This window comes from Penicillium canariense (genome assembly GCF_028826845.1).
Source record: "Penicillium canariense strain IBT 26290 chromosome Unknown utg000001l_segment0_segment0, whole genome shotgun sequence".
Taxonomy (NCBI): Eukaryota; Fungi; Ascomycota; class Eurotiomycetes; order Eurotiales; family Aspergillaceae; genus Penicillium; species Penicillium canariense.
The window spans coordinates 1,189,605-1,212,367 of record NW_026622728.1 but is presented as its reverse complement, the minus strand read 5'-3'; the positions used below and the strand labels follow the sequence as shown (position 1 = coordinate 1,212,367).

Sequence of the window (22,763 nt, the reverse complement as noted above, 5' to 3'; positions counted from 1 at the left end):
TCCTCGTCAGGGTCTGCCTGTCTGTGCTGATGGGAAAACAACTGGGATTGTTTTGATGCCAAAACCCACGGATCATGGCGGCGCTAGTCATCACGACGGCCAATCACATGGGCTTATATAAGCCTTATGCCTGAGGCCGAGATCCTCCACTGGTTCGTGGAGTCGTAAAGAAGTGAAAGGAACAAGTGGAAGGGCATTGGATGATAATGAAAATGTTCATTCTGGTCTTCCTGTAAAGACGGTGTGGTATTTACGATTTTGAGCCATATATAAGTCTAGTGAAAAAGCCAAAAGACACAAAAATCACGGAACGTCTATGTCCGAATATCCAAGTCCCGACCCCAAGTACCCAATGTCCCATTATTTCCAACTCCCCCAGATATAGCCCAACGAAAACCAGCGCTAAAGTGAAAAGAAAGAAACACAAAAGATTATAGAGACAAATGCAAGCCCGGATCACTCCTCCAGCAGCTCAATGCCATCCAACCCATAGCCGAAATCCATGATGACGGCTCGCGAGTCCTGGCTGGTTGCGAGAATCCGTCGGTAGTCCGACTGGACGTTCAGCATCCAGCTGGTGGTCCATCCAGGCAGGTCAATGGACAGCTCACCTGATTCGGTATCGAACACCTTGACACTCATATCGTAGCTGCCGCTCACGATACGCTTGTTCATGCTGTCCAGGTGAAGCGACCGAATCAAGCCGGTGTGGCCACGGAGCTCATTCACCAGCTCGCCGGTATTGGCGTCGAACTGGTAGATAGTCCGGTCATTACCACCGGTCAGAATCGTACGGCCGTCATCGCTGAACTCGATGCAGGCAAGACCGCGGTCCTTGCTGGGGAATTCCTTGACGCAGTGGCCGTCGATGACGTTCCACAGCTTGGCCACGCCATCACCGCTGGCCGAGACCACGAGGTCACCGCGGAGTTGCACAGCATTTACCGGGCCACGGTGGCCCGTAAGCTGCTTAAGAAGCGCGCCAGTCTTGCGGTCCCACACACAAATCGTGCTGTCTTTGGAGCAGGATACGATGTATCGGTCGTCAAAGCAGACATCTAGCACACCAGCACGGTGGGCAGCAAGACGGTGGATCGGACGGTAGTCATTCTTGATGTCCCAAACGATACAGGTGTAGTCCGAAGAACCAGTGACCATGATTTCCTCATCAAACCGCAAGCAAAGTATGGAGGCACTGTGATAGTCTGCGGTTTGCGCCATTGGCGTGACAATGCCTGCTGTGGGGGTAGATGGCGGGCAGATAGTCGCAAAGGGAGACTTCCCTGTGGCTTGCTGTGCCGGGTTATTCACTGGGCCCGCGATAGCCACATCGCCCGGAGGTGGGCCAATGATCTTGAGACAAGACCAAGGATAGTGAGCGTCCCACACACGGATCGTACGATCGCGCGAACCAGTGATAATCTTGTTCTCGTCGAACTGTGCACAGTAAACACTGTCTTGGTGACCATGCAGGTAGATCGCGGCGGCCTTGCCCTCCTTCCAGCGATGCTCGAGGGCCCGTCGGACAAAATACATTCTCTTCCAGTCTTGGTTCGGAATATTCTTCCCCAGACCGGCAGATTGCTTCTTCTTGGTGGCTGTGGCGCTGGCCGGCCGACATGGGTGTGCACCACGGAACGCATGCTTCCAGACATGTTGGGAGGACGCCTGGCGGTACCAGGATCTTGAAACCAACTCAGATTGCAAAAGAGAGGCAGGATCCAAATGCGAAAGAACATGAGCCATGATTTCAGCTGGCAAGTAGGAAACCGGGTCTAAAGATTTGTTAGCTATCTCATATGACCCGTCGCAGATGTCAGGATTTCATACCGGTGCGAATAAGATCCAATTCGGCATCAGAGAGATCGGAGCGATCCCGCAGATCAATACCAATCCCACTTTCCGAATCCTTAGTCAATCCCATCTCTGAGCTCTTAAGCAGGTACCTCTCCGGCTTGGCCATTTCCAGCCTAGCCAACTCCATCAGTTCATTCTGTGCAGCCGCAGCAGCTCGCGCGGCCGCACCCGCATACATGTCATTTGGCAGAATAGGCGGCTCCAATCCATGACCAGGGATAGGAGCAGGAATGGAAGCAGTTGGAGCATAGAACTCATGAAGCGCAGAGACGCTGTTCAAAGAGGGGCGGCGATTGATGCTAACGGGGTTCGGGCCATGGGACCACGCTCGGGAGCGCACCCCCCAACTTCCAGACGCAGCACTGCGCTTGTGGCTGGAGTGACCCGTAACGTGGTGATAATTGTGGCACTCGTCATCATGCTCATCTCCCGGAACGCGCAAGTTCTGCTTCGAGGTCTTGCTGCGGAGAGTCACCGAGAGACGACGGCCCAGCGCCACTAGGCCATCCACCGGATGGCGCAGGCTGGAGAAGCTCTTGGCGGCACGACGCCGAGGCACTGCCTCTGGAAAGGGCTCCATTTCTTCGATTGCGGATGCATCATCGGCGCACGCTTCCACCAGGGAAGCCTTTTGCCACTGATCAAAGGTATAGTTCTTGGGAAGCACAACTGAATGTACCGCAGTCCGCGGCCGCGGGCGAAGCGATAGCGAGGGGCGGCGGCGCGAGGAGACGACGGTCGTCTCTCGTGGCGACATGACGTTGGATGTCGGGTAACAGGGGAGGGGTGAATTAACGAAGTGACGAAGTGTAGGTCGTCCGCAGTGGGACTCCAGCTGTATGTATGATAATTAAACGACTGAACTTCTTTCCTGATTCCCGTCTGAAGTGTATCCGGATCGATCGCGAGGTGCAATGGCGGGCTTGCGGTCTTCGGAGGCGCAACGGCGCAGAGAGGCAAGTCTAACAATGTATCGGCGGTAGAAAAAAGACTGTAACAAGATAACACAACAACACCTCCGAGAGAAAGAGAGAGAATGAATGCGACAGAGATCAGAACACCAGACCAGAAAAGAAAGAATCAAACGAAAGAAAAGCAAGGCGTGAGAAATAGGGAGCAGCGGAAGATTTCCAGAAGGGATGATGAACAGGTCTGAGGGTTCGGGCGGTGAATTGCGGCGGAGTGATTGGTTGTTGCCGCGCTGACGAGTATTGGTGACTTTGCCTTGAGTACAATCGCCTTATCCACGTCAGTACTCTGTACTCTCCACGCTATCCGAGCCCACCGGGAATAGATTTTTTCCTAGCCAGGCGCAGATCATGGGGGATTAACGTGCAAAGTACTGCTACCTGCCAGCCACAGCGAACTGCGTGGCCACTGAAGTATCGAGTACTTCCGGGTTGAACCGCGAACCAGCCTTCAGGCGGCGGGTGGCGGTTTAGGCCACCCGATCCGGGGCTCGCAGCACCAACCTCTGATGCTGATCGGGGAAAGTAGGGGCCAGATTTTTTCTTTTTTGAGAGCGGATTACATACCCGGTGCAAATGGAAATGGCCTGTAGGGGTTCGAGTCCTTGTTGGTACTGGTAGTACTTGGTAGTACTGTTATGCCGTAGATCGGGTTCGTCTGTACTAACAGCGGGTTGGAGATCGACCGATCCACCCCCAGGAATGTACCAGCACGGCCCATCTCGATCGCGAGGCGGGTCGGTCAAACAGAAAAAGCAAGACACCATGTAATGGCACTGAAAGAGACACAGATGCTCCAAGATATGCGAGGTTTCACCTTGGGTTTCACAAGATTCAGATGGGTGGACTGGGCACAACAGCGGTAGGATAGGATCTGTAGTCAGATATGATCGCAACACAGTTTAACGAGAACCACATCGACTCTAAGGATCTAATTTCTACGAGCAATGGATATGTATAAGTAAATAACAAGTACGGAGTTAGATACTGCATTAGATCTTCAACATCGTCGATAGCTACCTTCTATTCCGCCCTTGCTTCAAGACGCCTCCTCCACCCACGCCCACCAGACTAAGACTAACTGCTCAAGTCCCGAATCCCCCGGGTACCCACGCTTATTTCAACCAAAAACCTTCTCATACCCAGTCAAAGTAAAGCGATAGTGAACGTCACCCTTCTTCATGCGCAGCATGGCCTCCTTCAGCCCCTCCTCGCCGATAGCAATCTCCTCCACCCAGCTCTTCAGCCCCTTGTCCGCAGCCAGCTGCAGCATCTCCAGCATCTCCCGGCGGCTGCCCAGGTGGCTGGCACCGATGAGAACACCATTAGCAATCAAGGACTGGGCCTTGATGACCTGACCCTCCTCTTCCGGCAGGCCAACACTGACCCAGCGACCGTGCACATCCATCATCGACAGGTACTTGGCGAGATCGAAGCCCTCAGACGAGTTGGCGCAGTTGATGATCAGATCGAACGAGAACTTGTGCGGCTCCTCCCAACCCTGCTCAGCGGTCGCAATGTATCCATCCGCGCCGAGCTTCCGCGCATCCGCCTCCTTCGCCCGCGACCGCGAGATCGCCCAGGTCTCCGCACCAAGCGCCTTCGCAAACATGATACCGAAGTGGCCGATGCCGCCCAGCCCCACGATACCAACCTTTTTGCCGGGGCCAGCGCCGTTGCGGACCAGCGGCGAGTACGCGGTCAGGCCGGCACAGAGCATCGGCGCCACATTGGTACTGTCCAGGGCGTCGGGGAGGGGGAACACCCAGTGCTCGTGCGTGCGCACATGCGATGAGTACCCGCCCTGGCTCACGATGCCGGTATCAGGCCACTCCGAGCCGTAGGTGTCCATCATCTGCACGGGGCAGTATGTCTCGTTCTCGTTGCGGCACTGCTTGCACTCGCCGCACGAGTATGACTGGGCGCCGACGCCGACGCGCTGGCCCTCCTTGATCAAGGTGACCTTGGGGCCGACGCGAATGGCACGACCAACGATCTCTGCAAATGGGGGGTTTGGTCATGAACTGACTGCGACTCAGGCTGAATTGGGTCCAGGTGTGCTTACCGTGGCCGACGCACAGAGGGAACTTCTGTTCTCCCCATCCACCGCTAACGGTGTGGACATCGCTGCCGCACACACCGCAGGCCTCGATCTTCACATCAACGTCTGCGCGCTGGTCAGAGCTCCTGCGAGGCACACGGGCGTAGGATTCAGAGCTTACCATAGTCACCAAAGGGCTTCAGCTTGTACTGCATGTTACAAGATAACCATTGTTAGTCATTAACTCTCGAAGGAGATGCTCCGAGACTCCCACTCACGAAGCGCTTGTGAAACTGAGTAAAAGTGCTAGGTCCATCCACCTGGAAACCCTCAGCCTCATCGGGGTACGGCATTGCGAAGAAATTGAGTTAATTGAAATCTTTGAATGGTCTAGAGGATCGTGAAGGCACCCAAGGGCTGTGTATTCGTCCTAGCGCAAAGGATTGAGCAAGGAAAATAAATTCAAAAAAGGGACCGAAAGGCGCGGGGAGGAAAGGAGGGGTATATCAAAGCCGACTCCCCCGCACCCAGTCTTGGTGAAAAGTTTCTATTTTTATTGGATCAAGGCGCGACCCGCTGGATCGTGAGCCATCGCACGCGGGATGTCGTATAGGGTTCACGGGTGTCCATGTCCTGCGCCCCGTATACCCAACGTCGGACATGGTGCCGCAGTTTCGGGGGTGGGGGGTGGGATCCACCGGGCAAGCTACCGGAGTAGATCCGGGAATCACAGGGCAGAATTCTCGTCCGAGAGGCATAGAAGAGCCATGGACGGCAGCCCAGGGTGGGTTGTGGAATCCATTGTGGGCTGGGCGTGGGGGATGAAGTAGATTATGTTTTGGAGATTGGTGTTCAATGGAGTAGGCGCGTATAGACGGCATGTCACGGTGGTGGCAGATGCTGGCAGGGGTGGTGCAGGTGATACAAGACCCATCTTGACTCGTATCAGCTCCGACTGGCAATTTTCCACCAATAAGAGCCGCGGGACACACTGCCCGGTTCCTTATCGTCGATAAGTCGATAAGTCGATAAGAGAGGACTGTCCCGGTCGTAGGGCTTTCTATTAGGGCTTGTTCTTATGCATTGAATGTCACTTCCTGTACTTCCGTTTGAATTCTTGTATAGCCGGCTAAGAAGGCAAAAGCTAAGTGAAGCCATAATGTGATCATGGATAACGTAGTTATTCTTTAGGTTCATTTACTACACCCCATCCAGTCATGATTACGCTATATCCTTCAGTGACAGCTCCACGTCCAGCGCACTCTTAATCTTGCCAGCGATCTCCTGAGCCTGGGAATCACTGAGGCGAGCCAATGGCCGACGGGGGTAGCCGCCGTAACCATAGTAAGTCTGGATCGCCGACTTGGTGCCGGGAATGGCAGCCTTGGTGAGGACCCAGTCCGCCGCACTGAGCTGCTGTTGGGCCTCCATGGCTTCGGCGAGACGGCCCTCGGACCAGAGGGTGAAGATGCGCACGCACAGGCGCGGGAGGACGTTGGCACCACCGGCCAAGATAGCCGAGCCGCCCGAAATCAAGGTCTGCAGGCTGAAGTCGGCGATGCCGCCGAAGGCAACGTAGGGATGCTTCGCATCAGACTTGGAGACGGTGGGAGCAGCGCGCTGGGCAGGGGCCAAGGGGGATGCTGGAGTGACGGCGCCGAGGGCGGCTGCGACACGCGTCAGCTTGCCGGTGTTGGCGCAGGTGAATTTGGTGCCGACGATGTTGGGGTGCTGAGAGATGCGGATGATGAGGTCGGAGTCCATGTCGATGCCGGCGACAGCCCCGGGGTAATTGTAGAGGATTAAAGGGATGGGCGAGCCATCGGCGACGGCCGTGAAGTACTCGTAGATGGTCTCGTCGTTGCCAACGGCGTAGCGGTAGTAGCTAGGGGGCACGATGAGGGCATATTCGCCACCGGCCTGGGCAACCTCCTTACACAGCTCGATGGTGCCGCGGATGCTGTTCTCGCTGGCACCGGCGATCACGGGCACATTGGTGAAGCCGGCCTCGTCCAGGGCGGATCGAGTCTCCCGGGTCACTGTAGAGCGCTCCTCGCGAGTGAGATGCACAGCCTCACCGTTCGAGCCCATGGTGATCAGACCGACCAGACCAGCCTTGGCCAGGCGCACCGCATGGTGGCGGATCGTGGCAACATCAAGATCCTCAGTGTTGGGGTCAAAGAAGGTCATAGTTGGCGCATAGACGCCGGGGCGGAGGGGAGTGAGCGGCATTATGCTTGGGAACTGTTTAGTTGGGCCCCAATCACCAAGATCTGCTGGGATGGGAGATTTGACTCACGGTGATGGAATAGGAAGGGGGATACGATGAAAACAGAACACAACGGCTGCTTGTTTTACTTTTAACCAGCGTCGTGCTGCGATTCCCCCACGTCGGCGGATTCCCTGGCGGATTCTGTATGGCGGATAATCCAGTTCCACCAATAGCCGACAAGTGACGAAATGTGGGGGACCATTCGCGGAGGAGGGGCTCGGGGGAATGCCCGGCGAGGTTGGTGAACACTGCCCGGCAGCATGGAGGATAGATCGAAAAGAAAGCAGATAGAAAGTGACAATGGCATGGAAACATTCGTTTGGTCTCTGCAAGATATCTTCAAGATCCAAATATCCATTAATTATGTAGAAAAGTAGACATGTTCTGGTTGCCAACCCCGCGCCGATAAGATATTACATCGGCTATTGACGTTTTTCAAACGCCGGAAGAATTATATCCAGCAACGAAACACCCCCGTCGCTGGATTATTTCTCTTCTAATTCCTCCTCCTTCCTTCTAATCTCTGCATTCTTGCATCCTCCTCCTTCTTTTGGATTTGTATTATCAAAATAATTACCATGGCTCCCCCGAACGTGTTGATGGTGGGTGCAGTTGACCCCGCGTCGCATACAGGCTGTCGGAACAAGCTAACAGAATAGGTTGGCACCGGCGAGTACACCACCGGCTTCGTCGGCGGTGGCGCGTCCAGCTCTGACAAGAAGGTCGGCGTGGTCGGCCTGACCCTGTTCGATCTGCGCCGTCGCGGTAAGGTCAGCGACCTGAGCATGGTGGGCGTGTCGGGCAAAAAGTTCCCGGGCATCCGTGAGTACACAAGGAAGCAAACAACACACGGAAGGATATAAGATTAATAGTATACACTCAGGTGACCATCTGCACCGCAACATCTCCCAAGCATACAACGGCCTGGACACTTCCTTCACCTCCTACCCAGCCGACGACCAGACCGACCCTGATGCGTACAAGGCGGCTATTGACGCCCTGCCCAAGGGCTCCGCCATCACCATCTTCACACCCGACTCCACCCACTACCCCATTGCCCTGTATGCTATCGAGCGTGGCCACCACGTGCTGATCACCAAGCCCGCGACCCAGCGGCTGGGCGACCACCTGGCGCTGGTCGAAGCCGCGCGCAAGGCCGGCGTCTTCGTCTTCGTCGAGCACCACAAGCGCTTCGACCCGGCATACTCGGATGCCCGCGCCAAGGCCCGCACCATGGGCGACTTCAATTACTTCTACAGTTACATGAGCCAGCCGAAGAGCCAGCTGGAGACGTTCAAGGCGTGGGCCGGCCGCGACTCCGACATTTCGTACTACCTGAACTCACACCACATCGATATCTGCGAGAGCATGGTCCCAGAGTACAAACCTGTGCGGGTCTCGGCTACCGCGTCCCAGGGCACGGCTGCGGCTCTTGGGTGTGTGCCCGAGACGGAGGATACTATTACGCTGCTTGTGGAGTGGCGCCGGAAGGATGACCCGGCGAAGATTGCGACGGGTGTGTACACGGCCAGCTGGACTGCGCCGCAGAATGCGGGTGTGCACTCGAACCAGTACTTCCACTGTATGTCCTGATCTTCATTGGATAGCGGGGTCGACGTACTAACCTTGTCCTCCAGATATGGCGGCCAACGGCGAGATCCGTGTGAACCAGGCCAAGCGCGGCTACGATGTAACTGGTGATGACCAGGGTTTGATTTGGTACAACCCGTAAGTTCCAAGGACGCGCGATTGGCCACAGCCGATACAAATTGACCTCTCGGAACCCAGATTCTACATGCGCTACGCCCCTGACGAGGAGGGCAACTTTGCCGGCCAGACCGGCTACGGCTATATCAGCTTCGAGAAGTTCATTGACGCCGTGACGGCCGTCAATGAGGGCCGCGTGACTCTTGACCAGCTGGACGCCCGGCCGCTACCCACGTTGAAGAACACAATTGCTACCACTGCTATCTTGGATGCCGGCCGCAAGTCGCTGGATGAGCGGCGGCCGGTGGAGATTGTTTCCGACAATGGGAAGTGGGAGCTAAAATGATTTGATGCATATTATCCAGCATCATGTTGAATATAGTAAATACAGAATAAGAATGGAACGTCTTGATGATAACAATCAGGGCTCAAAATGACGGGAGCAAGGCCGCACCTGCGGCAAGGCAGTTAATGGCAATAGGGGAAAAATCAAATTCGCCATGTAAAAGGTTTAAGACTCCCCCTTTTTGTCAAAGATAGAAATAAAAAAGCCAATAGAACTCCGTTTCAATCGGACCCCATCCAAGCCAGAAGATCAAAAGTCGCCAGCAGTACAAGGTATCATGGTATCATACAAAAAACGTTCATTTTGCGAGAAATTCAGCGCCGAGATCCGCCCTTGACAATGCCGTCGGTCCCCTTGTCGAACTTGACGCGGCACTCGGGGCAGTACCATTTAGCTGTGCGCGAGGGGACATCAGAAAGGCCAACGCAGTCCAGGTGAAACCACACATATTCGCACTGGGAATGGTTAGTACGAGTGAAGAGAAATTGTCAAGAATAGGGGAACTAACATCCTGGTTCTCACAACAGATCATCGTTCCGAAACTCACGTCCCCACAGAGGCAATACCGCGGCTCACTGGCATCAATCTCTTCCAGCACACCATCCTCATCTACCCGAATGTCCTGCGAGTTGTTGATGTTAATGCGTTTCTTGCCTGGCTTAGCTTTGCGACGCCCGTAACTAACGGCTGCGCCGCCGTCTTGGCCAGAAGAAATAGGTCCCGGGGCAGGGCGCTTGCGTTTTCGGTTTGGCCCGGGGACACTAGGTGCATGAGATGTCTCTCGGATGGGGGTCTTGCGTGCAGGGGTGGCGCTTTTAATGCGCAAGTCTCGTCCGCCAGGGACGGCGGAGATGGAGGCTGCTCCCAGGCCTCCCAGCTCAATCGATGCGGCAGCTGCCGAGCGCCTTGATGAAGGCCTGGTGACTGGTGGTGTTGGTGTGGTAACAGGCTGCACGACTGATCTTGTCGAACGACGCGATCCAGTTGGAGATGGTAGATGAGGTGAAACCCTGGCTTCAGCTGCGGGTGACGTTCGGATCTTGATGGGAGCGACAGGTGCAGCCCCATCTGCCGAGCCGTTGGTGGTGGCTCCTCGGCTGGATCTCCGACGCCTTGACGAGGGAGCCAGGGCAGATGTGGGTGCAGGCGCAGATTCAGGCTCAGGGGCCAGAGTTTCTGCTACAGCAGGGGCAAGAGCAGGAGCAGGAGCAACTCCAGCCTCCTCTTCTTCTTCCTGTTCCTCCTCCTCAACAACAACCTCATCCCGCTTCCGCTTTCGTGAAGATCGATTAGCTGGAGTTGCTTGGATGGAACTAGGAAGCGGCTTGGTTGGGGTCTCTCCGCCGTTCGCCGCCGCCTCTCGCGCCAGCATCTCACGTTTCAGTTTCTTGGCCTCGTTCAGCTTCATTCCGCGGTTACTGAGCTTGGTCTCTTCAAGATCCTTGTTGATTTCGTCACGGCGTGTATTCTCGATGTTGTCGCAATCAGTGAACTCGGCACCGGTTTCCTCCGCCAGAGCTTTAGCTGCCCGGTAGGCTTCCCAACCGCGACCAGAAAGCGCCAATTCACGATGAATCATGACTTCACTGGGCTGCCACACAGCGTTCTTCTTCATCTTCTTGCGCAGTTTGGTCATCTCCCACTCCGTCAGGCGCAGCCATGGTAGATCTTCACTGCCAACCTTGGCGTCATCCGGTGGCGGTTTCAGAAGTGCAAGAGCATTGCTTGTCGAGACTCCCACGCCAGAGCTTGGTCGGCGCTGCTTGTCCTTCTTCGGTGGGCGAGCTGGTTTGGGAGGGACGTCCAATTCAGCTTCGGCGTCAGACTGCTCCGTACTTGCGATGGGCGAATCTGGATTGAAACCTGCCAAATGTTCCGCCGCAATGCCCGAACGACGCGATCTCGACTTCTGCGTGCCGCTGCGCTTGCGATTGCGATTGTGATTGTCCAGCCGCAGGGTGATACGCGTCGTGGACGCGGCCTCTTTCTTGTCTTTTCGTGCGCGCTTTGGTGTAGGTTCTGGAATTGGCGTGGGTTCTCTGGAGGGAGGTTTGGGAAGCGCTTCCAACTTTTGGCGGATGCAACTCAGTCGGTCGAAATGGCGATCAACAACGTCGTACAGCCGACATGCTTCGGCGTAGGCAGACTCGCGGGCGTTAATGGCGCGGTCGAGCTGAAGTGAGATATCCTTGCGCAAACTGATAGCGCTTGGGCGCTCATCAGACGCAAGCTCAGGAAGCTGGCCGTAACTTCTGCTGAGGCGATGCACATCTTGCGCCGAGTCGAGGTATCGATCGTCTAGGCCGCGGATCAGGGTCAAGGAGCGGATGAGGTCAGCAGGGAGGTATTCGGTGTAATCAATGTAGTCCGTAACAGTCGCTTGCGCATCGGGATCGAAGGGGCCATCCAGGATGACCCCGCCGCTGTGATCGGTCTCATCGGTCCTGGGCATCTTGGCGAACTCAGGAGGCGCGCCTGCTGCAAACCGCGCAACTGGTCCAGGGGGGCGGTATAGGAACAATGGGCGCTGAAAGGAGACAGAGAACAGCAGATGGTGCCCCCGCGGCAGCAAACACGGATGAAGACTGGAGGGACGAGGTGAGCAAACGCCTGGAGCTGCCGGTGCCAAACAAGCGGGCGATTGTTGTTCCGCACAGATCATGTGACATGCTTGCCTAATCAGGTAATGTACTGGATGGATCAACGGATGCCTCTTTCCGGCCGGGGATGGCTATTTTTAAACGCAGGGCGCTGGGACCCACGTCGTGACCCACCCGCATGAATAGAGGGATTAGAAGTATAACCCCGCGTGGTAGCATCTGATATCGTTTCAAACAAAGTAGTCGTCAATTCGACTTCTTCAGATCTCTCCAATTAATTGCAAAGCAAGCTGAAGGAACTCCGGTGACCCAAGCACAACAGGGAAGGAGTGCGCCTCCTTACTGGGGTTGTGTTTACCTCCACCTCTCCCTAACTCTGTCAGCCTCTCTCTTCTAACTCATTGTACCTCTCGTCCGGCCATTGATATCCATTCTTCAATAAACATCATTTCTCACATTGATTTCCTCTCAACGCCACCAACCGTTCGCAACCATCCACCATGGACTGACATGAACGTCTGCAGCAGACGAGGCGCTCTTTGGAGCTCGACACGCAGATGAACAAGCGGGTAAGCCACACTGTCTCTCCTGATTTAACGCCTGTTAAATTTTGGACGGAAATCATCTACACACATGGAATGGGTACTATTCGCAGGTCAGAGATGATGCTCTTAATGTTTATGCCAAAAAAATGATAACATATATATCTTGTCGGTGCAGGAAACACCTGAGACTTCCCCCAGCTTGGAAACTAAACCCGGTGCTACATTTAAACCATCCACTTCCAAGAAGAGCAAGGTGTCCGGGGACAAAGTTCGAGGCGCAATCTGTCCCGCCAGCGCGATCGCAAAGTTACCGTTTGAGAAAATTTTCCCCAAAGGGAGAGGTCTCTCTACCTAGGCAAGTTGCAAGGGAATTCTTTAAGGCTCTGGGACCAACCCTAGGTTGTGTAAGCCCTTACCTACCGATCAACCTAGTCGTCTCAGTCGATTCGGTAGGATGATCATCGACATTGGTCGTCGCAAAGTTGACTGAATTGAGGGCTAGGAAGGGCCTTCTGAATCTGTCCAACTTCAACGAGGGCAGAAAGAGGCTGGAAGCCTAAAAGCTCCGCTAGCCGGGCTCGGGATTGATGCCCAGTTTCTTCACAATGCGGGTAATGATGCCAATTTCGCGATGGAGACCCAGATTCAGATTGCCCTAGAATCGGCGGGGGAGCGGGAGAGTGGATGATGGTTCCAGTTCTGCTGGAGTGAGAGAGATGGCATGATCCACGCACTAGCTGCACTAGTGCGTATGGTTTGCCAGGGGGACCTGCACAATAAGCTTAAACTCAGGGTTCACAACCAAGCTGTTCCTCTTTCGAGTGACGCCATCGCTACGGGACCGCATCCTTTTTTTGTTCCCCGCGCCCCACACCAGCTGCCCCTCAACAATTTTTTACCTTTCCCATCTACTAAGCACCCTAAAAGCACGGCCCTCGAAGCCAATTGACTATCATCAAAATCTCCTTTCTGCAGACACTATCACAATGACCAGTCAAGGCCCGCTAACCACCTGGCTCCTCTCCGCCACCCCGCAAGCCCTCAAGCGCGCCACCAGCCACCCATTCCTCGCCTCCGCCGGCAGCGGCACCCTCCCCAAGACCACCCTCTCCCAATGGCTCTCGCAAGACCGGCTCTACGCCCAGTCATACATCCGCTTCATCGGCTTGCTCCTAACAAAGATCCGCATCCCACCCCATAACCCCAACACCGAGACCCCGCGCCAGCCCACCCTCGAACAAATCGCCGTCGACGTTCTCATCGACGCCCTCGTGAACATCCGCACTGAGCTCCGCTTCTTCGAATCTACCGCTCTCGAATACGGCCTCGATCTAACCGCCATCTCCGCCGACGAGGGTGGTGCGGGTCTGGCGCCGTCCGGCTCGATCACCACCTCGATCGGCATCTCGACCACGGGCTCGGCTTCATGCCCGGGCTCCACGGGGGCCAGTTGCCTGGACACGAAGGGCTCCTGCGCGGGTGCGGAGCCCGGCAAGATTGACGAGGATCCTCGTCCTAACGAGCAGCTGCATAAGCTGTGCCGTGCCCAGGGCGAGTGCCAGATGCAGGCAGGCAGCGAGGTGTGCAACCCGCCGTCGCCGGAGCGCACAGCCAACAAAGCCAACAAACCGGCCTCGCCGCTGGAGCACGAGGGCCCGATCTTTTTCGCAGCGAACCGGATTACCCGCGCGTACATTGATATGTTTATGTCGGTGGGGAGTGCGGGGGTGAGTGTGCTGGAGGGCTTGGCGGTGCTGTGGGCGACGGAGGTGTGCTATTTGCGGGCGTGGCGGTTTGCGGCGTCGCATGGGAAGAAGAGGGAGGGGGAGGGAGAAGGGAGGAAGGATATGGATGCGGATGGGGGTGCGCTGAGGGAGAAGTTCATTCCGAATTGGTCTAGTGTGGAGTTTGAGGGCTTTGTGGATCGCATTGGGGATGTGCTGGATCAGATGGCTGAGCAGACTAAGGGCGTTGAAGAGGCGGAGCTGTTGCGCAGCCGGTGCTTGGAGTGGTGGCGGCAGGTTGTTTGGTTGGAGGAGAGGTTTTGGCCGGCGCTGGATTGAGGATGATATGATGGATGGGGTTTGTACACTTCCTCTACGGGTTAGTGGTAGAATGAGGTATGGGAATCAAAGGATTTGTTGTTACCTGCTGGAGGGAACTATGGGGAAGTTTCTGTTTCGGGAACATTGATTGTATGGATATATCATACATGGATGGCTCGTCGTACATACCCAGCCACCGCGGATGGCATGCACCAATATAATAGACAGATACCCCCAAAGCAGCAAAGAACAAGACAAGAAACCAGAAGAAAGCCACAAGTTCCATCGCGTGTAGACAAACGCCAATCCACCGAACAAACCCCGAAAAACTCCAATCTCCGCTCCGTGCGAATTTGCAGAACAATGGGAACAATGACCAGGACACCAAGAATAAGAATAAGAGTACCCCCAAACTAGGCCTCAAACACCGGTGAATGCGGGAGCGAAAACGAGCATAAAAAAGCAGACAGGTGGGCCGAAAAAACAATACAATTTGTCTCAACATGTGGTACATCGTCAAGAGATACAGCCTTACGTTGCAGTCGCCCGGGCGGCATTGCTCAGCTGCCGATGATACGAGCCAATGGGTTGGAAACCACTGCAGCTGGAGTTAGTCACTGCTTCACTTCAAAACAAAGGAGCGAAGGTGCAGGTGCAGGTGTAGATACATACCGAGCCAAGTCAAAGCCACCTCCACGATCCTCTTCCTCCTCGTTTAGCCGCTCCTCCTGGCGCACACCATTATCCCCCAGATCCCCCCCATCAGACTGCAGCGGAGGCAAAGTCCGGCTCGAGCCGAGACCGTTCGATGTCCCGGGCTTGCTTGGACTTGCCAGGTTCGGCGGAGGCGGACTACTGCTCGGGAATCCACCGATGATCCGGTCGTCGGGCTCGCCCTTGAGCGGACTCATATCCGGCACAGGGCGGGCTGGCGTGCTGCCAATGTCGGCGAATTTCCAGAACTGCGCGGGGGAGCTCATTGGCATAAACTTGGATGGAATCTGCGCCGTGCTCGGGGGTGGCAGGCGGGGTTGTTGGCGCTGGGGAGCGGGTGTGATCATGGATGAGGGACCTTCGTCGTAGTACGAGGAGGACAGCACAGGCGGCGACCCGGCTACGTTGTCCGAGAGTCCGTACGCGCGGCTGAGGTTGTTGCTGCTGTGCTGCACATGGCTGGTGCTGGGATTGTTGCTGCTTTTGTGGGCGCGCGCAGGTAAGGGAGATGGCTCGTCATAGTCGCGCGGGTTCATGTGCCGCAGCGGATGGTCGGAGCCGACTCCGCGGCCGGCGCGAGATCCTCGCTCGGGGGTGTATGCCTCCACAGGAGCCACGGGGAACGAGCTGAATCCGGGAGATGAGACCGGAGGGGACTTCTTGGCCGTGGCCGAGAACGAGGTGTCCAGCGACGCAATATGTGTTCCCCGGGCTGAAGACGGAGGATCCTTGGTAGCAGGGGACGACGGCGCAGAGGACTGCGTGCCCTTGCGCATCTGCTTCTTGCGATATTCCTCACGGTGCTCAGCGGCGATCTGCCACTTCATACCCTTTCCTGGCTCGTCGGTCCGTCGTGGCACCTTTTGGAACGCCTTATTCAATGACAAGTTATGGCGGATAGAGTTCTGCCAGCCGCTTTGGGAGTGACGGTAGAAAGCGTAACGATCCTTGATCCAGTTGTAAATGCTGTTCAGAGTGAGCTTCTCCTCCTCACTGGAGAAAATAGCCTGCGCGATGAGATTGGCATAGCTGTACGGCGGCTTCAGGTCCTTGGCCGAGTCCTGGCTGTAGTCGATCTCTTCGGTACTCTCCATCATCATGCCTCGGTTGTAGAGCGGCGACTGCTTGGCCGTCCGTTGGCCAGCGGTGTCGGGCGACCGCGGTGGGGGTGTGACCTGGCGCTTCAAGAACTGAGGCGCAGGAGCCAGTGAGGGGCCACCAGACGAAGATGGCCGCGCAGGTTCGGTGGCTTGCGACGCCGAGGGGTGCGCATGCTGCGAAGCATCCCATGCTTGTGTGGCCGGGTCCGGCTCTTGGCCACTGGCAATGCGCTGGGCGCGCTCGATGAAGCTGGGTTGAATATTGGCGTCGTCGCCGGGCGTCACGAACATCATTTGACAGTTGGCCACCTCGATGATATCGCCACAATGGAGAATGGCATCAGCGCCGCGCTTCAGAATGGCGTTGTTCAGCCGGACCCCGTTACGGCCATTGACCCGAATATGCCAGGCAGGCGTCTCTTCCCCGTCGTAAAAGATCTCCGCATGCAAACGGGAAACAAACTTGCTGGGGCCCAAATCAACATGTACGTCGGGGAGCGCACGAGCAGCAATGGTAACGGGACTGGACTGCTCGGTTGACCTCTGCTCGCGATCTGGTTCACGGCCGATATTGACATGCAGCGTCTTGACGTAATAGGTCCAGTTGCGGCCGGCAATCTTGGCATATGCTTGGATACTCTGCTTGTTCTCAGTCTTGGTGTTAGAGTGGTCGCGCGAGACGCGCAGTTCCTCGCGCGGGGTGTTCAGATACGAAATGACCAGGTCGACAGTATCCTGGTGCGTCGACTGGTCATGGTCGCCTTGCGAATCCTCGGCTTCATTGCCGGAGTCCTCGGCCTTGACGGCGCCTCGAGAGGGGGAGGTGCGGCGGTCAACCTGTGGGATTGGGAATTCTAGTCTCAGCCTTTCTTGGTCCTGGATTTTGTGCGTCAAGGGGGGAGGGATTCGGCCTCAGACCGGTCCGCCACCGCGGATCAAACTCACCTTGCGCTTCTTTGCAGATGGGCGACTGGGTGACGAGTCTGGCGCCTCTGCATCGGAGGTTTCCTGCAGTTGGATTTCCTTGCGCCGCGCGCGACGGCGATTTGACAGCGGCATCTCGGGAGCCGGTCGGGGCATGCGATTCCGTTCACAAATCCACGAGCCGCAAACAACGTGCGTGATACGGGTGAGTCGCAAGAATTCCGATTTTTTCGGAGAGGTTGGGGTTGTGGGTGATCAAGCCGAGTCGGACTCCGCGAAACACAACGCGGGGCAAAAGAGAAAGTCGGAGGATGAGAGGCAAGATGCGAAAAGGCGAAAAACACAACAGAGCAAGTCTGGATCCGGAATTCGGCGGTCCAGTCTCGGAGGCACGCTCACAGGTAGAACCAAAGAATGGGCGTCGTCAGAACCACTGATTGAGCCGATTCGCCACCGCGACTGAGTTGAGCGGGTAAAAAATCGAGAGCCAAAGACGAACAAGACGAAGGGAGGCTCCGGCAATCCGAAGCGCAACAATCAACTAAGCGGCAGCGTCAGGAGCAGGGCTGGCGACGAAGTCTGGGGTTGTGTGGCTGGATGTTGATTATCGATAATCCCTGCGATCGACGCGATGGCGTCTGTTTGGGGTGACCGCCTTGTCGCGTGGGGAGCGTGTGAGGTCAGAGTTCCGCACCAGCCACCGCAAGGCGAGATCCGAAAGAGGTGAGCGCAAGAGGCGGACACAGGGGAGAAGCCAAAGACCAGAGCATAGAAGGGCAGAAGATTCGGGAATCCCAAAGAGAAGGGGAAGAGGAAAAGGCGCCCGTGAAGAATAAATGAAGTGCGCCCGTTTGGCCGTAAACAGTGGTGGAGTCTGGTACCGGCGGTGTACCGTACGGCCCGAACGCCCGCAGGGTCACCGTCAATGGGCCGGGGGGAGAGGTAATACCAATACCACCCGTACGTCTCCAACGTGTGATTGAGGATGCTTCCGAGTGCAGTGGACGCAACGATAGATTGGATTAATCTGGGAGGTCCATCCTACGCTGGAAAGGAGGGGGAGAAGCAGATAAATGTGGATTCAAGATGACAGCAGTGCACATCACTGGGAACTATGTGATCGAGGGTCGAAAAATGCCACGCTATGCACGACTGCTCACGACTTTGAGGCGGGTGTTGGTTTCACGCCCTCTCCATTGCGCTCATATGCAGTAGCTTCGCTCCCAACTACGATCGACACAAGTCACGTCCGATCACTCAGTCTTGAATATTAAGCTTAGATCACAAGCCTTGCCACCCCGGCCTCACAATTCATCCCATGTAGACAACCATCCGCCAGCAAGGGTCGTTTGCGTCACAGCCGCCCGGATGCAGTTTAGCTTCGCCCGTTGGAATGCTGCTTTGCCTCATTGGGGCTTGACATGTCGATCGGCAACCAACTGGCCCCGGAAGAGGAAAGACGGATATCAAGACCATGTAACCTGGATCTAGTTGAATCCGGTTGTTCGGTCTACGGTCTACGGAAAACAAGTGGTGAATCATGAAAGCAAACAACTCGGCTGTAAATAAACAGCGGGCAAGGTAACCTAGCCCTATTCGTACAGTACAGATGGAAACAGACCGGAGGATGGAGTCTGATGGATCCAGGCAGGGAAGTGAAGAGATAGACACACAGAGGGAGAGAAGAATGAAAAAAGAAAAAAAGATAAAAGGGGTTGGAGACGAATGACAAGGGTCAAACTTAAGGCAACATCGAATGGGAAAAAGGGCAAGAAAAACGGAATGTAGAGTAGCCCAGACAGGGAAGGAAGGGCCAAGTGACAAGATAAATGGGGTCGTGACTGCGTTAAATAGAAGGAAGATATAGCCCAAGGCCCCGAGGTTACTCGTCCCCAGGCATCTTGGCATCGCCGTCCTCGTCCAGCCCGCGCAGGGTCGGGTAAAGGACTGCCTCGCTCTCCTCAGTCTTGGTCGGCTCCTTGGCGTGCTCGGGAGAGACCCGTGTATTGGCCGTCTCAATGCCGTCCATGGAGCCGTCGCCCGACGGGGTGGGGGACTCCTCCGGTCCACTGTGGCCTGCCAAGGCGCCGTCGAAGCGGCCCTGCTCCAGGAGCTCGGAGACCAGGCGCCGGAGATTCTCCAGTAGCCGGACCTTCTCCACCCACGCGACATTGACATCCCGCTCAGCCACCTCGGTGGCCGCTTGAGCGGTTCGCTGGGCAGCCTCCTTGTCAGGGTCAGGGGAGTTGCTGGACAGGGCGGGGTCGATGAGGCTCGAGGCGATGTCGGGGTGCTCCTTGGTGGGAGTGCGCGCGCCATCGGTCTTGCTATCGGCCGAGGTGTCCATGCGGTTCTCGTCTAGGTCACGCTCGGCGGGGCGGGCGCGCTGTAGGGTGCCACCGGTGTAGCGGCGACGATCATCGTGATCGAAGGCGCCACTCAGAGTAGACGGTGGGGCCGCACTGGTCGGGTAGCCCGCAGTCATGTTGTCAGGCATAGTGGCCGACGGTAGACGGGGGTACATGCCAACACCGCTCTCATGAGGTGGTGACACGCGATGGCTCTGGGGCAGAGAGATCGGCGACCGTTGTGAGGTGTACGATTGAGCGCTCGAAGGCGGAGTCAGGGCGGGAGTGCCAGTGGAGGGAGAGTGGGCAGTGGCGGCCATCATAGGAGCGGAGGAAGCCGCGGTAACATGGCTAGGAGGAAGCTGGCTGGGGGGGAGTTGGTAGCCCGGTAGCTCATGCCCCCCTGCACGTAATGCGCACCGGGTTGAGCAACACCGGCGGCGGCAACATTCTCGTCGCTTTCGTAGATGGTGTTTTGCATCTGCTCCAAGAACTGATCGATGTTGATCAAATCGTTCTTGGTGCGGACATTTGACATTGGGGGGAGATGGTACGCTGGAGCATGACCACCACCAGGGCTATAGCCGCCACCACCGCCCACCGGGACAGCAGCAGCCATGGGCTGGTGATATTCGTGGACAGGGCCGTTCAGAATCGGAAGTTGAAGAGCCTGGAGTCCAAGCAGGCGCTGGCCAACAGCCGCGTAGGAATTCGGATCGAATTGGCGTCGCTTCAGGTCACCAAAGAACTCGTTCAAAGCATCGTATCCCCGCTTGCGGTCATACGATTGGTTGCCATCGGGGCCTTGGCTCAACGCATAGTAGACATTGCCATACGAATGAGGGTTGGCGGCCGGAGGGGGCGGGTGTGTCTGGTAGTACTGGGGAGCTCCATGAGTGTATGCGGCGTTGGAAACGCCGTTCATTGGGCCTTCAAAATAGTGGGTGGCAGCAGTATATCCTGAAATATCAATTAGCCACGGTTCCAATACCACAACGGCGCTCTAATCCCGAAACAAGGGCCCTCCGGCAAGGGAAGGGAACCGGTACGAGGGGGCTTGCAGAAGGATGGAACCCAGGAAAGACCGAGAGCGATCGGCTAAGCTATGCCGGCGGTAAAAGAAAACGAGGTTCAACACGAACCTTTGGGGTTTTGGGGGAACATCATATCGGGGTGATGCTTCAGGCCCGGCTCGGGGGAGCGGATCTCCGAGTCGTCGGCATGGGTCTTGACGTGTTTCTTTAGATCCTGAGGGCGCTTGAAGGCCTTGCCACAGAAATCACACTTGTGCGGCTTGAGAGGCACATGCACGCGGATGTGTGAGGTGATGTGATCGCGCTTGACCGTGGTAGTGTTGCAGTTGCCCCACTGGCATGTCAAGTTCAAGTTGTTAGTGCTCTTGCGGCCAACATGGCGCTCGCAGACGTGTTCCTGTATCGCGATCAATGATTAGTATTGCGCGCGACAATTTTCCTGCCAAGAACAGCAGAGAAACGAGGTTAATTAGCTTACGTAGAGCGCCTCGGCGGAGGGGCACTTCTCAGTGCAGCCCACCCACTGGCAGGGTAGTTGCTCTCCTGCGCCGTTGAGCGAGTTGTTGACAGCTGCGGTGGCAGCGGCTGCGGTCGCCGTCACCGATGCGGTCGGCGTCGGGGTAGCCTGCGCAACAGCATGCCCAGGCTGCTCACTGGCGACAGGTGCCGCGGTGGACGCGGCCTGCGGCGTTGAATTTGGGGGAATATTGTTCTCGGACATGATGCCAAGAAATGGTCTGGTCGTGTCTGGCGGGATGCCCAGGCACGGCGTTTAGGGGAAGACCACGAACACCAGAATCTAACAGCAACGCGAAAACGGGCCTGTCACACACAATCCAAAAATGTGTGTTAGACCAACGTGTTCCGAAGGAATATCAGAAGGGGGAGAAGGGGGGTTGGGACAAGGACGAAGGATGTAGGAGGAAGAAAGCGCGTGCCTGGAGAAGAGGAAGAGGGAGCGAGAAAACTGGGGGGGGGGAGGGGGAAGTCTTGGGTCTTGGGTTTCTTGGGTCTTGGGGCTTGGGGCTTGTCTCTCCGCACGGAGGGGAATTCAGAAGGGAGGAAAAGAGCCGAGACTTTGCCCAGAAAAAGTTGGCGGGCGGAGTCGTGACAAGAAAGGGACAAGACGACAAGACGACCAGACCGGGCCAAGACCGCCGGTGCGAGCCAGGCTCTTTGGTGAGCGGGTTGGCGGTTATTATTGGCCCAGAAGGGGAGCCCCCGGGAAAAGTAGGGGCTGTGCATTCCACCCGCCGGTCCCCCAGACTGCTTTTTCAGCCGGGTACTGGTGGAATTTACTATGGAGTACATGCTGTACACCGGTTAGACTGTCGCATCCATTGACTAAAGTGGCCATAACTAACTTAAGTTAGCCTATCGCGCTGACAACGCGTTCTGGCCAGACCTTCCGACCATCATCCCTATTGACTACTCGATCGCCCGATTGACTAAAACTATCAGCAGTCAAATAGCTTATTCCCAACTTCCTAATACTTTCCGGTCAGGTCAGGCGCCTTAATTATTTCATGTAATATACGAGCTTACCAACTACCGGCTATTGAACTTCCCGTATAAATTGGCCAGTGGTACCGATCCCCATGTCCCAATCGCACGGCTTCCTCGGGCTCCGGTTCTTAGCTGATCCGGGGGCCAATTCGCCGGCCAGTGGGGTTCGAGGATCCGAGCAGGGGTTCTAAACGAAAAGACCTTCGAAGTCGCCTCATGAGACACAGAAAGTGTAAAAAGTGGCCATCGGGACCGGCCAGGCGAATGCCAAGCCCCTCAGCCACGGCCATGCCTCTTGGCAGCCAAGGTTTTCCTCCTTGCCAAATCCCGCTCCGAGCACCAAGGCTTGGGTCTTGGACTTCTCTCGGGGCCCCTCGTTTGACTTGGCATTGCCCTTGCGTGCATGGCTGTTTGGCGCTCTTCATGTCGCCAGACGACAGATTTGGGCGGAGCAGGTTATGTCGCTGCCTGGTGGTTCCTCGGACCCGGCATTATTGTGCATGGTATCCTTGGGCGATGATGCCTCCCAAAACTGACCAGATCCGATCAACCAAAGTTAGACAACTATGCGATGAGATCCAAGTGTCATTGTGATAGTACAGGTCGCCGTCTACGCTATATACAAATCTATTTGCTCAGAATATACAAGATATAAGGCACGACATCGGGGGCCACGCCTGTGGGCGGCTCCACCATACGCTGCGGCGCCTCCAAGCATTCCCGCCCTTGGGACGCCTTGTTCTGCCCGGCCCCAAA

General features: G+C 56.2%; 8 protein-coding genes across 8 annotated transcripts; 2 read left to right on the top strand and 6 right to left on the bottom strand.

Annotated features, from left to right (window-relative positions):
• Positions 1-456: 456 nt before the first annotated feature.
• N7482_000406 (F-box/WD repeat-containing protein) lies at positions 457-2,614 on the bottom strand (the record flags this gene model as incomplete). The annotated part of the gene is made up of 2 exons (XM_056682531.1): positions 457-1,775; positions 1,831-2,614. The coding sequence occupies 2 exons, from the start codon at positions 2,612-2,614 to the stop codon at positions 457-459; spliced, it is 2,103 nt and encodes a 700-aa protein (XP_056546137.1).
• Positions 2,615-3,945: 1,331 nt separating this feature from the next.
• On the bottom strand, positions 3,946-5,219 carry N7482_000405 (NAD(P)-dependent alcohol dehydrogenase; the record flags this gene model as incomplete). The annotated part of the gene is made up of 4 exons (XM_056682530.1): positions 3,946-4,823; positions 4,891-4,992; positions 5,048-5,075; positions 5,145-5,219. The coding sequence occupies 4 exons, from the start codon at positions 5,217-5,219 to the stop codon at positions 3,946-3,948; spliced, it is 1,083 nt and encodes a 360-aa protein (XP_056546136.1).
• An 868-nt stretch (positions 5,220-6,087) lies between these two features.
• N7482_000404 (dihydrodipicolinate synthase family protein) lies at positions 6,088-7,098 on the bottom strand (the record flags this gene model as incomplete). The annotated part of the gene is made up of 1 exon (XM_056682529.1): positions 6,088-7,098. The coding sequence occupies one exon, from the start codon at positions 7,096-7,098 to the stop codon at positions 6,088-6,090; it is 1,011 nt and encodes a 336-aa protein (XP_056546135.1).
• A 618-nt stretch (positions 7,099-7,716) lies between these two features.
• Positions 7,717-9,191, top strand: N7482_000403 (Gfo/Idh/MocA family protein; the record flags this gene model as incomplete). Its single annotated transcript, XM_056682528.1, has 5 exons — positions 7,717-7,740; positions 7,798-7,960; positions 8,022-8,720; positions 8,776-8,866; positions 8,927-9,191. 5 exons carry the CDS (start codon positions 7,717-7,719, stop codon positions 9,189-9,191), a joined length of 1,242 nt encoding a protein of 413 aa, XP_056546134.1.
• A 314-nt stretch (positions 9,192-9,505) lies between these two features.
• Positions 9,506-11,643, bottom strand: N7482_000402 (putative PHD finger domain protein; the record flags this gene model as incomplete). Its single annotated transcript, XM_056682527.1, has 2 exons — positions 9,506-9,646; positions 9,700-11,643. The coding sequence occupies 2 exons, from the start codon at positions 11,641-11,643 to the stop codon at positions 9,506-9,508; spliced, it is 2,085 nt and encodes a 694-aa protein (XP_056546133.1).
• A 1,679-nt stretch (positions 11,644-13,322) lies between these two features.
• Positions 13,323-14,399, top strand: N7482_000401 (putative transcription regulator PAB1642; the record flags this gene model as incomplete). Its single annotated transcript, XM_056682526.1, has 1 exon — positions 13,323-14,399. One exon carries the CDS (start codon positions 13,323-13,325, stop codon positions 14,397-14,399), a length of 1,077 nt encoding a protein of 358 aa, XP_056546132.1.
• A 596-nt stretch (positions 14,400-14,995) lies between these two features.
• On the bottom strand, positions 14,996-17,254 carry N7482_000400 (putative forkhead transcription factor Fkh1/2; the record flags this gene model as incomplete). The annotated part of the gene is made up of 2 exons (XM_056682525.1): positions 14,996-17,071; positions 17,141-17,254. 2 exons carry the CDS (start codon positions 17,252-17,254, stop codon positions 14,996-14,998), a joined length of 2,190 nt encoding a protein of 729 aa, XP_056546131.1.
• A 1,747-nt stretch (positions 17,255-19,001) lies between these two features.
• Positions 19,002-21,222, bottom strand: pacC (putative C2H2 transcription factor PacC; the record flags this gene model as incomplete). Its single annotated transcript, XM_056682524.1, has 4 exons — positions 19,002-19,829; positions 19,877-20,427; positions 20,610-20,898; positions 20,980-21,222. The coding sequence occupies 4 exons, from the start codon at positions 21,220-21,222 to the stop codon at positions 19,002-19,004; spliced, it is 1,911 nt and encodes a 636-aa protein (XP_056546130.1).
• Positions 21,223-22,763: the final 1,541 nt, after the last annotated feature.